Genomic DNA, 17,346 nt, shown 5'->3' with positions numbered 1-17,346 from the left:
GAAAGCCATTTATCAACAACATCCAGAAACGTTGCCGGCTTCTCTGGGCCCGAAATCATGTAAGATGGACTGATGCAAAGCGAAAAAGTGTTCTATGGTCTGACGAGTCCACATTTCAAATTGTTTTTGGAAATATTCGACATCGTGTCATCCGGACCAAAGGGGAAGCAAACCATCCAGACTGTTATCGAAGCAAAGTTGAAAAGCCAGCATGTGTGATGGTATGGGGGTGCATTAGTGCCCAAGGCATGGGTAACTTACACATCTGTGAAGGCACCATTAATGCTGAAATGTACATACAGGTTTTGGAACAACATATGTTGCTTTTTCATGGACGCCCCTGCTTATTTCGGCAAGAAAATGCCAAGCCACATTCACCACATGTTACAACAGCGTGGCTTCGTAAAAAAAGAGTGCGGGTACTTTCCTGGCCCGCCGGCAGTCCAGACCTGTCTCTCGTGGACAATGTGTGGCGCATTATGAAGCGTAAAATAGGACAGCGGAGACCCCGGACTGTTGAAGGACTGAAGCTCTACATAAAACAAGAATGGGAAAGAATTCCGCTTTCAAAGCTTCAACAATTACTTTCCTCAGTTCCCAAACGTTTATTGAGTGTTGTTAAAAGAAAAGGTGATGTAACACAGTGGTGAACATGCCCTTTCCCAACTACTTTGGCACGTGTTGCAGCCATGAAATTCCAAATTAATTATTATTTGCAATAAAAAATAAAAAGTTTATGAGTTTGAACATCAAATATGTTGTCTTTGTAGCATATTCAACTGAATATGGGTTGAAAAGGATTCGCAAATCATTGTATTCTGTTTATATTTACATCTAACACCATTTCCCAACTCATATGTATATATTATTTTTCTTCAAACCCACTTATGTTTAATTTTGAACTACAAGCTGCCTGGACCAGTCAGAAACACACACACACACACACACACACACACACACATACACACACCAAAAAATATAACATTAAAAAAACAAAAACAAAACAACAGCTGCTTAAAAAATGATTAAATACAGCCTTCATCTATTATTTTTCTCAGTAGGAATAAGATGACCCCAAAAAAAAAAAAACATCCCTCAGCTTGAACCACATTGGGGAAAAAAGCCATTCGTTACAATGCACGGGTGTGCCTAATGAAATGTCCGCCCCTCCACTGGCAACACAAAGCATTTCTTCTCATCACGCACAACTCCAGACTTATGCAGGGGGACTTAATAAATGCCACACACGCACAGACAGACAGAGAGAGACAGACAGACAAAAAGACAGACAGAGAGAGAGAGAGAAAGAGACAGAAATGATGTCTTGTGCTGCCCCTAGTGTCTGCATGTTGCATCTACACCAGCAGTCACCCTCCGATCCCCCCTCCTCATCCCTCCAGTGCAGGACAGAGGGAAGCACTGATGACATCTGGACATCCCGGAAGGTGTCCGACTGTCTCCCTCCCTTTCGTACCTTTCCTTTTCCTTCCCCCCCCCCCCCGGTAATTTACCTTGAACGCCGGGGTCGCCCGCAGAGGCAGAGGCAGAGCCAGCCTCAGCTGCGGTGATGAGGCTGCGGCTGCACGGAGGCAGCAGCAGCAAGCGTTGAAGCTCGGCGGCGGCGGCGGAAGAAGTGGCGAGCGTGCAGGAAGCCATCATCATCTCCACCGACAGGATGCATCTCCTCAGCGCCATGTTTCTACTCCTGATGTCGGTCATCACCTGTCAGGTAGGAAAGGTGCGGGGAAAAGTTCGCATGTTGTTTGGCGAACGAGGCGATGGATTGATTGATTGACACATGTCAATGTTCTCCTGCTTGGAGGTCGCACATGCGCCCACTTCATTAGGGACACCGCTTGCTCCGACGAAGCTCCACCTGATATTTGGGGCCGATGAGTCAATGTCGGCTTTTCATTGGCTGCCGGGAGAGCTGTCCCTAATATTTTGACCGCTCGACTCAATCGCATTTACCAAAATAGGAGCGCCAGACAAGAACTAAAGCACTACACCCAAGGAAAACTGCGAAAAACTCCAAATAAGTCCGGGCGTGATGTGACAGGTCATGACAGTACACCTACTTTGAGACAAGAGCTATAGTTATGCATGCTTGGTTATGATTTAAAGTCCATTTTCCATCCATTTTCTACCGCTTATTCCCTTTCGGGGTTGCAGGGGGCGCTGGCGCCTATCTCAGCTACAATCGGGCGGAAGGCGGGATACACCCTGGACAAGTCGCCACCTCATGGCAGGGCCAACACAGATAGACAGACAACATTCACACACTAGGGACCAATTTAGTGTTGCCAATCAACCTATCCCCAGGTGCATGTCTTTGGAAGTGGGAGGGGCCTATCCCCAGGTGCATGTCTTTGGAAGTGGGAGGGGCCTATCCCCAGGTGCATGTCTTTGGAGGTGGGAGGAAGCCGGAGTACCCGGAGGGAACCCACGCATTCACGGGGAGAACATGCAAACTCCACACAAGAAAGATCCCGAGCCTGGATTTGAACCCAGGACTGCAGGACCTTCGTATTGTGAGGCAGACGCACTAACCCCTCTGCCACCGTGAAGCCCTCATACTATAGCATCTAATCAAATTTTTTTTTTAAAGTCCTTAAATGCCCTTTCATTGACACATACTTATTAAACAATATAACCACCTCTCCTTTACATCATAACACATGGACAATACATGTTCTTGTCGTTAAAAATCCATCCATCCATCCATTTTCGATCGCGTATTCCCTTCATGCAATAAGATTATAACAATAAAATCATACTATAGAATCTAATCAAATTAAAAAAAAAGTCCTAAAATGGTTTTTCATTGACACATACTTATTATACAATACAACCACCTCTCCTTTACATCATAACACATGGACAATACATGTTTTGTTGTTAAAAATCCATCCATCCATCCATTTTCTACTGCTTATTCCCTTTCGGGGTCGCGGGGGGTGCTGGCGCCTATCTCAGCTACAATCGGGCGGAAGGCGGGGTACACCCTGGACAAGTCGCCACCTCATCGCAGGGCCAACACAGATAGACAGACAACATTCACACTCACATTCACACACTAGGGACCAATTTAGTGTTGCCAATCAACCTATCCCCAGGTGCATGTCTTTGGAAGTGGGAGGGGCCTATCCCCAGGTGCATGTCTTTGGAGGTGGGAGGAAGCCGGAGTACCCGGAGGGAACCCACGCAGTCACGGGGAGAACATGCAAACTCCACACAGAAAGATCCCGAGCCTGGATTTGAACCCAGGACTGCAGGACCTTCGTATTGTGAGGCAGACGCACTAACCCCTCTGCTACCGTGAAGCCCTCATACTATAGCATCTAATCAAATTTTTTTTTTAAAGTCCTTAAATGCCCTTTCATTGACACATACTTATTAAACAATATAACCACCTCTCCTTTACATCATAACACATGGACAATACATGTTCTTGTCGTTAAAAATCCATCCATCCATCCATTTTTGATCGCGTATTCCCTTCATGCAATAAGATTATAACAAGAAAATCATACTATAGAATCTAATCAAATTTAAAAAATGTCCTAAAATGGTTTTTCATTGACACATACTTATTATACAATACAACCACCTCTCCTTTACATCATAACACATGGACAATACACGTTTTTGTTGTTAAAAATCCATCCATCCATTTTCTATCGCGTATTCCCTTCATGCAATAAAATTATAACAATAAAATCATACTATAGCCCATCCATCCATCCATTTTCTACTGCTTATTCCCTTTTGGGGTCGCGGGGGGTGCTGGCGCCTATCTCAGCTACAATCGGGCGGAAGGCGGGGTACACCCTGGACAAGTCGCCACCTCATCGCAGGGCCAACACAGATAGACAGACAACATTCACACTCACATTCACACACTAGGGACCAATTTAGTGTTGCCAATCAACCTATCCCCAGGTGCATGTCTTTGGAAGTGGGAGGAGCCTATCCCCAGGTGCATGTCTTTGGAAGTGGGAGGGGCCTATCCCCAGGTGCATGTCTTTGGAGGTGGGAGGAAGCCGGAGTACCCGGAGGGAACCCACGCATTCACGGGGAGAACATGCAAACTCCACACAGAAAGATCCCGAGCCTGGATTTGAACCCAGGACTGCAGGACCTTCGTATTGTGAGGCAGACGCACTAACCCCTCTGCTACCGTGAAGCCCTCATACTATAGCATCTAATCAAATTTTTTTTTTAAAGTCCTTAAATGCCCTTTCATTGACACTTACTTATTAAACAATATAACCACCTCTCCTTTACATCATAACACATGGACAATACATGTTCTTGTCGTTAAAAATCCATCCATCCATCCATTTTTGATCGCGTATTCCCTTCATGCAATAAGATTATAACAAGAAAATCATACTATAGAATCTAATCAAATTTAAAAAATGTCCTAAAATGGTTTTTCATTGACACATACTTATTATACAATACAACCACCTCTCCTTTACATCATAACACATGGACAATACATGTTTTTGTTGTTAAAAATCCATCCATCCATTTTCTATCGCGTATTCCCTTCATGCAATAAAATTATAACAATAAAATCATACTATAGCCCATCCATCCATCCATTTTCTACTGCTTATTCCCTTTTGGGGTCGCGGGGGGTGCTGGCGCCTATCTCAGCTACAATCGGGCGGAAGGCGGGGTACACCCTGGACAAGTCGCCACCTCATCGCAGGGCCAACACAGATAGACAGACAACATTCACACTCACATTCACACACTAGGGACCAATTTAGTGTTGCCAATCAACCTATCCCCAGGTGCATGTCTTTGGAAGTGGGAGGGGCCTATCCCCAGGTGCATGTCTTTGGAGGTGGGAGGGGCCTATCCCCAGGTGCATGTCTTTGGAAGTGGGAGGAAGCCGGAGTACCCGGAGGGAACCCACGCATTCACGGGGAGAACATGCAAACTCCACACAGAAAGATCCCGAGCCTGGATTTGAACCCAGGACTGCAGGACCTTCGTATTGTGAGGCAGACGCACTAACCCCTCTGCTACCGTGAAGCCCTCATACTATAGCATCTAATCAAATTTTTTTTTTTAAGTCCTTAAATGCCCTTTCATTGACACATACTTATTAAACAATATAACCACCTCTCCTTTACATCATAACACATGGACAATACATGTTCTTGTCGTTAAAAATCCATCCATCCATCCATTTTTGATCGCGTATTCCCTTCATGCAATAAGATTATAACAATAAAATCATACTATAGAATCTAATCAAATTAAAAAAAAAGTCCTAAAATGGTTTTTCATTGACACATACTTATTATACAATACAACCACCTCTCCTTTACATCATAACTCATAGACAATACATGTTTTTGTTGTTAAAAATCCATCCATCCATCCATCCATTTTCTATCGCGTATTCCCTTCATGCAATAAAATTATAACAATAAAATCATACCATAGCCCATCCATCCATCCATTTTCTACTGCTTATTCCCTATTGGGGTCGCGGGGGGCGCTGGCGCCTATCTCAGCTACAATCGGGCGGAAGGCGGGGTACACCCTGGACAAGTCGCCACCTCATCGCAGGGCCAACACAGATAGACAGACAACATTCACACTCACATTCACACACTAGGGACCAATTTAGTGTTGCCAATCAACCTATCCCCATATCCAACAATTGCGACATCGACCTTTTACCGAGTTTCGTTTTTTTTTAATGATTTCGGAATTTTTTCAACGCAAAGAATGTGCCTCGGCTCGAAAAATCTTGAAAAACACAGTTACATGTCTATGTAAGAAGCGGTATAGCTCGTTTGGGAGAGCGGCCGCGCCAGCAACTTGAGGGTTCCAGGTTCGATCCCCGCTTCTGACATCCTAGTCACTGCCGTTGTGTCCTTGGGCAAGACACTTTACCCACCTGCTCCCAGTGCCACCCACACTGGTTCAAAAATGTAACTTAGATATTGGGTTTCACTATGTAAAGCGCTTTGAGTCACTAGAGAAAAGCGCTATATAAATATAATTCACTTCACATTTGCAGAAGTCAAAGATCCTCTCCGCGAAACGCTTCGGCTAAGAAGAAAAAAATACAATCTCAATGACAGGACAAAGGAACTGGAATAAAGTGTAACTGTGCTTACCGACTTCGAAGCATTTTTTTTTTGGTACATGGTGTGAAGATAAGTGTGAGCGGTAGATGGCAGTCACACATAAGAGATATGTGTAGACTGCAATATGATGGTAGTCACACAATCAACCATTTGTGTTCATGCAACCAACCATGCTTCATTCACAATTTCTCAAATATACCAATTACTTGTTTGTTACGATGTACAATATACCGTATTCTCCGGACTATAAGGTGTACTTAAAATTTCTTTCATTTTCTAAAAAATTGACAGTGCGCCTTATAACCCGGTATAATGTACGGAATAATTCTGGTTGTGCTTACCGACTTTGAAGCTATTTTTTTTTTGGTACATGGTGTGAAGATAAGTGTGAGCGGTAGATGGCAGTCACACATAAGAGATATGTGTAGACTACAGTATGATGGCAGTCACACAATCAACCATTTGTGTTCATGCAACCAACCATGCTTCATTCACAATTTCTCAAATATACCGAATACTTGTTTGTTACGATGTACAATATACCGTATTCTCCGGACTATAAGGTGTACTTAAAAGTGCTTTAATTTTCTCAAAAATTGACAGTGCACCTTATAACCCGGTATAATGTACGGAATAATTCTGGTTGTGCTTACCGACTTCGAAGCTATTTATTTTCGGTACATGGTGTAATGATAAGTGTGACCAGTAGATGGCAGTCACACATAAAAGATACGTGTAGACTGCAATATGATGGCAGTCACACATAAGAGATATGTGTAGACTTCAATATGATGGCAGTCACATGCAAGAGATACGTGCAGACTGCAATATAATGGCAGTCACACATAAGAGATATGTGTAGGCCGCAATATGATGGCAGTCACACATAAGAGATATGTGTAGGCCGCAATATGATGGCAGTCACACATAAGAGATACGTGAAGACTGCAATATGATGGCAGTCAAACATCAGATATGTGTAGACTGCAATATGATGGCAGTCACACATAAGAGATATGTGTGAATTGCATTATGATGGCAGTCGCACATAAGAGATATGTGTAGACTGCAATATGATGTCAGTCACACATAAGAGATATGTGTAAATTGCAATACGATGGCAGTCGCACATTAGAGATACGTGTAGACTGCAATATGATGGTAGTCACACATAAGAGATATGTGTAAATTGCAATATGATGGCAGTCACACATAAGAGATATGTATAGACTGTAATATGATGGCAGTCACACATAAGAGATACGTGTAGACTGCAATATGATGGCAGTCACACACAAGAGATACGTGCAGACTGCAATATGATGGCAGTCACACATAAGAGATACGTGCAGACTGCAATATGATGGCAGTCACACATAAGAGATATGTATAGATTGTAATATGATGGCAGTCACACATAAGAGATACGTGCAGACTGCAATATAATGGCAGTCACACATAAGAGATATGTATAGACTGCAATATGATGGCAGTCACACATAAGAGTTACGTGTAGTCTACAATATGACGGCAGTCACATATCAGATATGTGTAGACTGCAATATGATGGCAGTCACACATAAGAGATATGTATAAACCGCAATATGATGGCAGTCACACATCAGATATGTGTAGACTGCAATATGATGGCAGTCACACATAGGAGATACGTATAGACTGCAATATGATGGCAGTCACACATCAGATACGTGTAGACTGCAATATGATGGCAGTCACACATAAGAGATACGTGTAGACTGCAATATGATGGCAGTCAAACATCAGATATGTGTAGACTGCAATATGATGGAACACCAGGAATTCTGGAAAATCCTTGAAATTTTTACAACTTGAAAATATGATAGTTTGAATTTCCAGGATGGTGGAATATGTTGAAGGTGGAATGGTTTGAACTGGTTGAAAAATGTGGAAATGATGGAATTTGAAAAATGGCCTATGCATTATGAATGGGGAAATTGTTCCTGAAAACTGGGAATTCCAGGAATTTAAGGAAAAAAACACAATTTTGAACAGGCTGAATATTTTGGAGCTGGAACAGTTTGAATCAGATGAAAAATGTGGGAATGCTGGAACTTTGAAAAATGTCCAATTGGTTTAAATAGGAATTTCAATAAAAGCGGGATTTAAAAAAAAAAAAAAAAGGTAAAAACACTTCAATGTTCTGAAAGAGTTGAAATGGTTGGTGTTGAAATTTTTTCAGATCAGTTGAGAAATGTTAAAGTAGCAACATGTTGAATTAAGAATGATATTACGGAATTCCTGGAATTTTGGAAAAAAACGGGAATTTTTGTTTGTTCTGATCAAGAGGAATGTTTTGGCGGTGGAACAGTTGAAGTCGGTTTATTTATTTTTAATTTTATTTTATTTTATATTTTATATTTTATTAAATCAACATAAAAACACACAAGATACACTTTCCATTAGTGCATCAACCCCCCCCCAAAGAAAACCCCTCCCTGCCCCATTCACACTCATCCACACCCACTTCTTTCTGCTACCAAAATTCTGGAAATAGGTCTTTTGGAAAATCTGGAATTTTTGTAAATCCTGGAATTTTTTGGGACTTGGAAAAAGGGTAGTTTTAATTTCCAGGATGGCGGAATGTGTTGAATTGGTTGAAAAAAAGTGGAAATGGTGGACGTTCCAATAACGCCCAATTTATTTTGAATGGGGAAAAATGTCCAAGAAAACCTGGAATTCTGGGAACTCTGGGAATGTTTGGAATTTGTCAAGGGAAAGCCGGAAATTCCCAAATAGGTACCAGTACCAAAATATTGGTATCGAAACCACCCTATTTCCTACCTAATTAACTCACATCAAAAATTTAATTAAAATACATGTGTGTTTGTTTGTTTGCTTTATTCCATTTTACTTTGAAAGGTCAGATATAGGTCGACTGTAGTATGTTGTGGCTCTGAAAAGGTTACGTGTTTAGCACGAAAGATGTTGTGCTGCTCCATAATGGGAACCATGCAGTGTTTAAATGTCAGCACACACACACACACACACACGTACACACACACACACACACACACACACACACACACACACACACACACACACACACACATTGATGGATCCGAGTGTGTATGATCCATACATCATACTGTATATAGTAGACTCTTAGTGGGAGGCTTCGTGGTCATGCTTGGAGGGGATGAATCACATGGTTTTTATGTTGTCTGGACATTTATACAATTAATTTCCATTTGTTTAATTTTTTTTTAATTTTTTAATTTTTAAAAAAAAAATTTTAATTTTTATTTTTATTTTTTATTTTTTTAATTTTTTAAATTTTTTAATTTTTTTTTATTAAATCAGTGGTTCTTAACCTTGTTGGAGGTTCAGAACCCCACCAGTTTCATACGTGCATTCACCAAACCCTCCTTTTTTTATTTTATTTTAACAAATTCAAGCCAAACTTATATGTTTTTGGTAACACTTTTGTATGGGGAACATGTTCTAAGTAACAAAGACTTAATTTAGAGGTTTTTTTGGAGACTAAGGGAACATGTTCTAAGTAACAAAGACTTAATTTAGAGGTTTTTTTGGAGACTAAGGGAACATGTTCTAAGTAACAAAGACTTAGTTTTGAGTTTTTTTTGGAGACTTAGGGAACATGTTCTAAGTAACAAAGACTTAGTTTAGAGTTTTTTTTGGAGACTAAGGGAACATGTTCTAAGTAAAAAAGACTTAGTTTAGAGTTTTTTTTGGAGACTAAGGGAACATATTCTAAGTAACAAAGACTTAGTTTAGAGTTTTTTTTGGAGACTAAGGGAACATGTTCTAAGTAACAAAGACTTAGTTTGGAGTTTTTTTGGGAGACTAAGGGAACATGTTCTAAGTAACAAAGACTTAGTTTAGAGTTTTTTTTGGAGACTAAGGGAACAAATTCTAAGTAAAAAGACTTAGTTTAGAGTTTTTTGGAGACTAAGGGAACATATTGTAAGTAACAAAGACTTAATTCAGAGGTTTTTTTGGAGACTAAGGGAACATATTCTAAGTAAAAAGACTTAGTTTAGAGTTTTTTGGAGACTAAGGGAACATATTCTAAGTAACAAAGACTTAGTTTAGAGGTTTTTTTTGGAGACTAAGGGAACATATTCTAAGTAAAAAGACTTAGTTTACAGTTTTTTTTGGAGACTAAGGGAACATATTCTAAGTAAAAAAGACTTAGTTTAGAGTTTTTTTGGAGACTAAGGGAACATATTCTAAGTAAAAAGACTTAGTTTAGAGTTTTTTGGAGACTAAGGGAACATATTGTAAGTAACAAAGACTTAGTTTAGAGTTTTTTTGGAGACTAAGGGAACATATTGTAAGTAAAAAAGACTTAGTTTAGAGTTTTTTGGGAGACTAAGGGAACATATTCTAAGTAACAAAGACTTAGTTTAGAGGTTATTTTGGAGACTAAGGGAACATATTCTAAGTAAAAAGACTTAATTTAGAGTTTGTTTTGGAGACTAAGGGAACATATTCTAAGTAACAAAGACTTAGTTTAGAGTTTTTTTTGGAGACAAAGGAAACATATTCTAAGTAAAAAAGACTTAGTTTAGAGTTTTTTTTGGAGATTAAGGGAACATATTCTAAGTAAAAAAGACTTAATTTAGAGGTTTTTTTGGAGACTAAGGGAACATATTCTAAGTAACAAAGACTTAGTTTAGAGTTTTTTTGGAGACTAAGGGAACATATTGTAAGTAACAAAAACTTAGTTTAGAATTTTTTTGGAGACTAAAGGAACATATTCTAAGTAACAAAGACTTAGTTTAGAGTTTTTTTGGAGACTAAGGGAACATATTGTAAGTAAAAAATACTTAGTTTAGAGTTTTTTTGGAGACTAAAGGAACATATTCAAAGTAACAAAGACTTAGTTTAGAGTTTTTTGGGAGACTAAGGGAACATATTCTAAGTAAAAAAGACTTAGTTTAGAGTTTTTTGGGAGACTAAGGGAACATATTCTAAGTAAAAAGACTTAGTTTAGAGTTTTTTGGAGACTAAGGGAACATATTGTAAGTAACAAAGACTTAGTTTAGAGTTTTTTTGGAGACTAAGGGAACATATTGTAAGTAAAAAAGACTTAGTTTAGAGTTTTTTTGGAGACTAAGGGAACATATTCTAAGTAACAAAGACTTAGTTTAGAGTTTTTTTGGAGACTAAGGGAACATATTCTAAGTAACAAAGACTTAGTTTAGAGTTTTTTGGGAGACTAAGGGAACATATTCTAAGTAAAAAAGACTTAGTTTAGAGTTTTTTTGGAGACTAAGGGAACATATTCAAAGTAACAAAGACTTAGTTTAGAGTTTTTTTGGAGACTAAGGGAACATATTCTAAGTAACAAAGACTTAATTTAGAGTTTTTTTTGGAGACTAAGGGAACATATTGTAAGTAAAAAAGACTTAGTTTAGAGGTTTTTTTGGAGACTAAGGGAACATATTCTAAGTAAAAAGACTTAGTTTAGAGTTTTTTGGAGACTAAGGGAACATATTCTAAGTAAAAAAGACTTAGTTTAGAGGTTTTTTTGGAGACTAAGGGAACATATTCTAAGTAAAAAGACTTAGTTTAGAGGTTTTTTTGGAGACTAAGGGAACATATTCTAAGTAAAAAGACTTAGTTCAGAGGTTTTTGGAGACTAAGGGAACATATTCTAAGTAACAAAGACTTAGTTTAGAGTTTTTTTGGAGACTAAGGGAACATATTCTAAGTAAAAAAGACTTAGTTTAGAGTTTTTTTGGAGACTAAGGGAACATATTCTAAGTAAAAAAGACTTAGTTTAGAGTTTTTTTGGAGACTAAGGGAACATATTCTAAGTAAAAAGACTTAGTTTAGAGTTGTTTGGAGACTAAGGGAACATATTGTAAGTAACAAAGACTTAGTTTAGAGTTTTTTTTGGAGACTAAGGGAACATGTTCTAAGTAACAAAGACTTAGTTTAGAGTTTTATTGGGAGACTAAGGGAACATATTCTAAGTAACAAAGACTTAATTTAGAGGTTTTTTTGGAGACTAAGGGAACATATTCTAAGTAAAAAGACTTAGTTTAGAGTTTTTTGGAGACTAAGGGAACATATTGTAAGTAACAAAGACTTAGTTTAGAGTTTTTTGGAGACTAAGGGAACATATTGTAAGTAAAAAAGACTTAGTTTAGAGTTTTTTTGGAGACTAAGGGAACATATTCTAAGTAACAAAGACTTAGTTTAGAGTTTTTTTGGAGACTAAGGGAATATATTGTAAGTAACAAAGACTTAGTTTAGAGTTTTTTTGGAGACTAAAGGAACATATTCTAAGTAACAAAGACTTAGTTTAGAGTTTTTTTGGAGACTAAAGGAACATATTCAAAGTAACAAAGACTTAGTTTAGAGTTTTTTGGAGACTAAGGGAACATATTGTAAGTAAAAAAGACTTAGTTTAGAGTTTTTTTGGAGACTAAGGGAACATATTCTAAGTAACAAAGACTTAGTTTAGAGTTTTTTGGAGACTAAGGGAACATATTCTAAGTAACAAAGACTTAGTTTAGAGTTTTTTTTTGGAGACTAAGGGAACATATTCTAAGTAAAAAGACTTAGTTTAGAGTTTTTTTTGGAGACTAAGGGAACATATTCTAAGTAACAAAGACTTAATTTAGAGGTTTTTTTTGGAGACTAAGGGAACATATTCTAAGTAAAAAAGACTTAGTTTAGAGTTTTTTTTGGAGACTAAGGGAACATATTCTAAGTAAAAATACTTAGTTTAGAGTTTTTTTTGGAGACTAAGGGAACATATTCTAAGTAACAAAGACTTAGTTTAGAGTTTTTTTTGGAGACTAAGGGAACATATTCTAAGTAAAAAAGACTTAATTTAGAGGTTTTTTTGGAGACTAAGGGAACATATTCTAAGTAAAAAAGACTTAGTTTAGAGTTTTTTTTGGAGACTAAGGGAACATATTCTAAGTAAAAAAGACTTAGTTAAGAGTTTTTTTGGAGACTAAGGGAACATATTCTAAGTAAAAAGACTTAGTTTAGAGTTTTTTTGGAGACTAAGGGAACATATTCTAAGTAACAAAGACTTAGTTTAGAGGTTTTTTTGGAGACTAAGGGAACATATTCTAAGTAACAAAGACTTAGTTTAGAGTTTTTTTTGGAGACTAAGGGAACATATTCTAAGTAACAAAGACTTAATTTAGAGGTTTTTTTGGAGACTAAGGGAACATATTCTAAGTAAAAAAGACTTAGTTTGGAGTTTTTTTTGGAGACTAAGGGAACATATTCTAAGTAAAAAGACTTAGTTTAGAGTTTTTTGGAGACTAAGGGAACATATTCTAAGTAAAAAGACTTAGTTTAGAGTTTTTTTTGGAGACTAAGGGAACATATTCTAAGTAACAAAGACTTAGTTTAGAGGTTTTTTGGAGACTAAGGGAACATATTCTAAGTAAAAAAGACTTAGTTTAGAGTTTTTTTTTGGAGACTAAGGGAACATATTCTAAGTAAAAAGACTTAGTTCAGAGGTTTTTTTGGAGACTAAGGGAACATATTCTAAGTAACAAAGACTTAATTTAGAGGTTTTTTTGGAGACTAAGGGAACATATTGTAAGTAAAAAAGACTTAGTTTAGAGTTTTTTGGAGACTAAGGGAACATATTCTAAGTAAAAAGACTTAGTTTAGAGTTTTTTTTGAGACTAAGGGAACATATTATAAGTAACAAAGACTTAGTTTAGAGTTTTTTTGGAGACTAAGGGAACATATTGTAAGTAAAAAAGACTTAGTGTAGAGTTTTTTGGAGACTAAGGGAACATATTCTAAGTAACAAAGACTTAGTTTAGAGTTTTTTTTTGGAGACTAAGGGAACATATTCTAAGTAAAAAGACTTAGTTTAGAGTTTTTTTTGGAGACTAAGGGAACATATTCTAAGTAACAAAGACTTAATTTAGAGGTTTTTTGGGAGACTAAGGGAACATATTCTAAGTAAAAAAGACTTAGTTTAGAGGTTTTTTGGAGACTAAGGGAACATATTCTAAGTAAAAATACTTAGTTTAAAGTTTTTGGGAGACTAAGGGAACATATTCTAAGTAACAAAGACTTAGTTTAGAGTTTTTTGGAGACTAAGGGAACATATTCTAAGTAACAAAGACTTAGTTTAGAGTTTTTTTGGAGACTAAGGGAACATATTCTAAGTAACAAAGACTTAATTTAGAGGTTTTTTTTGGAGACTAAGGGAACATATTCTAAGTAAAAAAGACTTAGTTTAGAGTTTTTTTGGAGACTAAGGGAACATATACAAAGACTTAGTTTAGAGTTTTTTTTGGAGACTAAGGGAACATATTCTAAGTAACAAAGACTTAATTTAGAGGTTTTTTTGGAGACTAAGGGAACATATTCTAAGTAAAAAGACTTAGTTTACAGTCTTTTTGGAGACTAAGGGAACATATTCTAAGTAACAAAGACTTAGTTTAGAGTTTTATTGGGAGACTAAGGGAACATATTCTAAGTAACAAAGACTTAATTTAGAGGTTTTTTTGGAGACTAAGGGAACATATTCTAAGTAAAAAGACTTAGTTTAGAGTTTTTTTTGGAGACTAAGGGAACATATTCTAAGTAACAAAGACTTAATTTAGAGGTTTTTTTGGAGACTAAGGGAACATATTCTAAGTAAAAAAGACTTAGTTTGGAGTTTTTTTTGGAGACTAAGGGAACATATTCTAAGTAAAAAGACTTAGTTTAGAGTTTTTTGGAGACTAAGGGAACATATTCTAAGTAAAAAGACTTAGTTTAGAGTTTTTTTTGGAGACTAAGGGAACATATTCTAAGTAAAAAAGACTTAGTTTAGAGGTTTTTTTGGAGACTAAGGGAACATATACAAAGACTTAGTTTAGAGTTTTTTTTGGAGACTAAGGGAACATATTCTAAGTAACAAAGACTTAATTTAGAGGTTTTTTTGGAGACTAAGGGAACATATTCTAAGTAAAAAGACTTAGTTTACAGTTTTTTTGGAGACTAAGGGAACATATTCTAAGTAAAAAAGACTTAGTTTAGAGTTTTTTTGGAGACTAAGGGAACATATTCTAAGTAAAAAGACTTAGTTTAGAGTTTTTTTTGGAGACTAAGGGAACATATTCTAAGTAAAAAAGACTTAGTTTAGAGTTTTTTTTGGAGACTAAGGGAACATATTCTAAGTAACAAAGACTTAGTTTAGAGTTTTATTGGGAGACTAAGGGAACATATTCTAAGTAACAAAGACTTAATTTAGAGGTTTTTTTGGAGACTAAGGGAACATATTCTAAGTAACAAAGACTTAGTTTAGAGTTTTTTTTGGAGACTAAGGGAACATATTCTAAGTAAAAAAGACTTAATTTAGAGGTTTTTTTGGAGACTAAGGGAACATATTCTAAGTAAAAAAGACTTAGTTTAGAGTTTTTTTTGGAGACTAAGGGAACATATTCTAAGTAAAAAAGACTTAGTTAAGAGTTTTTTTGGAGACTAAGGGAACATATTCTAAGTAAAAAGACTTAGTTTAGAGTTTTTTTGGAGACTAAGGGAACATATTCTAAGTAACAAAGACTTAGTTTAGAGGTTTTTTTGGAGACTAAGGGAACATATTCTAAGTAACAAAGACTTAGTTTAGAGTTTTTTTTGGAGACTAAGGGAACATATTCTAAGTAACAAAGACTTAATTTAGAGGTTTTTTTGGAGACTAAGGGAACATATTCTAAGTAAAAAAGACTTAGTTTGGAGTTTTTTTTGGAGACTAAGGGAACATATTCTAAGTAAAAAGACTTAGTTTAGAGTTTTTTGGAGACTAAGGGAACATATTCTAAGTAAAAAGACTTAGTTTAGAGTTTTTTTTTGGAGACTAAGGGAACATATTCTAAGTAACAAAGACTTAGTTTAGAGGTTTTTTGGAGACTAAGGGAACATATTCTAAGTAAAAAAGACTTAGTTTAGAGTTTTTTTTGGAGACTAAGGGAACATATTCTAAGTAAAAAGACTTAGTTCAGAGGTTTTTTTGGAGACTAAGGGAACATATTCTAAGTAACAAAGACTTAATTTAGAGGTTTTTTTGGAGACTAAGGGAACATATTGTAAGTAAAAAAGACTTAGTTTAGAGTTTTTTGGAGACTAAGGGAACATATTCTAAGTAAAAAGACTTAGTTTAGAGTTTTTTTTGGAGACTAAGGGAACATATTCTAAGTAACAAAGACTTAGTTTAGAGTTTTTTTGGAGACTAAGGGAACATATTGTAAGTAAAAAAGACTTAGTTTAGAGTTTTTTGGAGACTAAGGGAACATATTCTAAGTAACAAAGACTTAGTTTAGAGGTTTTTTTTGGAGACTAAGGGAACATATTCTAAGTAAAAAGACTTAGTTTAGAGTTTTTTTTGGAGACTAAGGGAACATATTCTAAGTAACAAAGACTTAATTTAGAGGTTTTTTGGGAGACTAAGGGAACATATTCTAAGTAAAAAAGACTTAGTTTAGAGGTTTTTTTGGAGACTAAGGGAACATATTCTAAGTAAAAAGACTTAGTTTAGAGTTTTTGGGAGACTAAGGGAACATATTCTAAGTAACAAAGACTTAGTTTAGAGTTTTTTTTGGAGACTAAGGGAACATATTCTAAGTAAAAAGACTTAGTTTAGAGTTTTTTTTGGAGACTAAGGGAACATATTCTAAGTAACAAAGACTTAGTTTAGAGGTTTTTTTTGGAGACTAAGGGAACATATTCTAAGTAAAAAGATTTAATTTAGAGTTTTTTTTGGAGACTAAGGGAACATATTCTAAGTAAAAAAGACTTAGTTTAGAGGTTTTTTTTGGAGACTAAGGGAACATATTATATTCTAAGTAACAAAGACTTAGTTTAGAGTTTTTTGGAGACTAAGGGAACATATTCTAAGTAACAAAGACTTAGTTTAGAGTTTTTTGGAGACTAAGGGAACATATTCTAAGTAACAAAGACTTAGTTTAGAGTTTTTTTGGAGACTAAGGGAACATATTCTAAGTAAAAAGACTTAGTTTAGAGTTTTTGGGAGACTAAGGGAACATATTGTAAGTAACAAAGACTTAGTTTAGAGTTTTCTTTTGGAGACTAAGGGAACATGTTCTAAATAACAAATAAATGCATCTATTTATTTATTCAACTACTTCTTCTTCTACACATTTTGGCACGCTCTACATTCCGCATTTTTCACCCGATTCAAACCGTTCTAACTTCAAACATTTGTTTATTTTGGTACTTTTCTGAATAA

The 17,346-nt window shown here is 36.2% G+C and overlaps 1 protein-coding gene across 2 annotated transcripts in view; it reads left to right on the top strand.

Annotated features, from left to right (window-relative positions):
* Positions 1-1,484: 1,484 nt before the first annotated feature.
* Positions 1,485-17,346, top strand: part of olfm2a (olfactomedin 2a) — a 247,917-nt gene continuing 232,055 nt past the window's right edge. The window contains exon 1 of one of the 2 annotated variants that reach the window (XM_061905221.1): positions 1,485-1,738. In XM_061905221.1, coding sequence (XP_061761205.1) covers positions 1,676-1,738 — 63 coding nt within the window. In that variant the 5' untranslated portion in view covers positions 1,485-1,675. The remainder of the gene's footprint in view (positions 1,739-17,346) is intronic. The other variant, XM_061905222.1, reaches the window with a different exon arrangement.

The sequence above is a fragment of the Nerophis ophidion genome, linkage group LG07, assembly GCF_033978795.1.
Source record: "Nerophis ophidion isolate RoL-2023_Sa linkage group LG07, RoL_Noph_v1.0, whole genome shotgun sequence".
Lineage (NCBI taxonomy): Eukaryota > Metazoa > Chordata > Actinopteri > Syngnathiformes > Syngnathidae > Nerophis > Nerophis ophidion.
The sequence above is the reverse complement of the archived record's forward strand: the minus strand, read 5'-3'. Positions and strand labels throughout refer to the sequence as shown.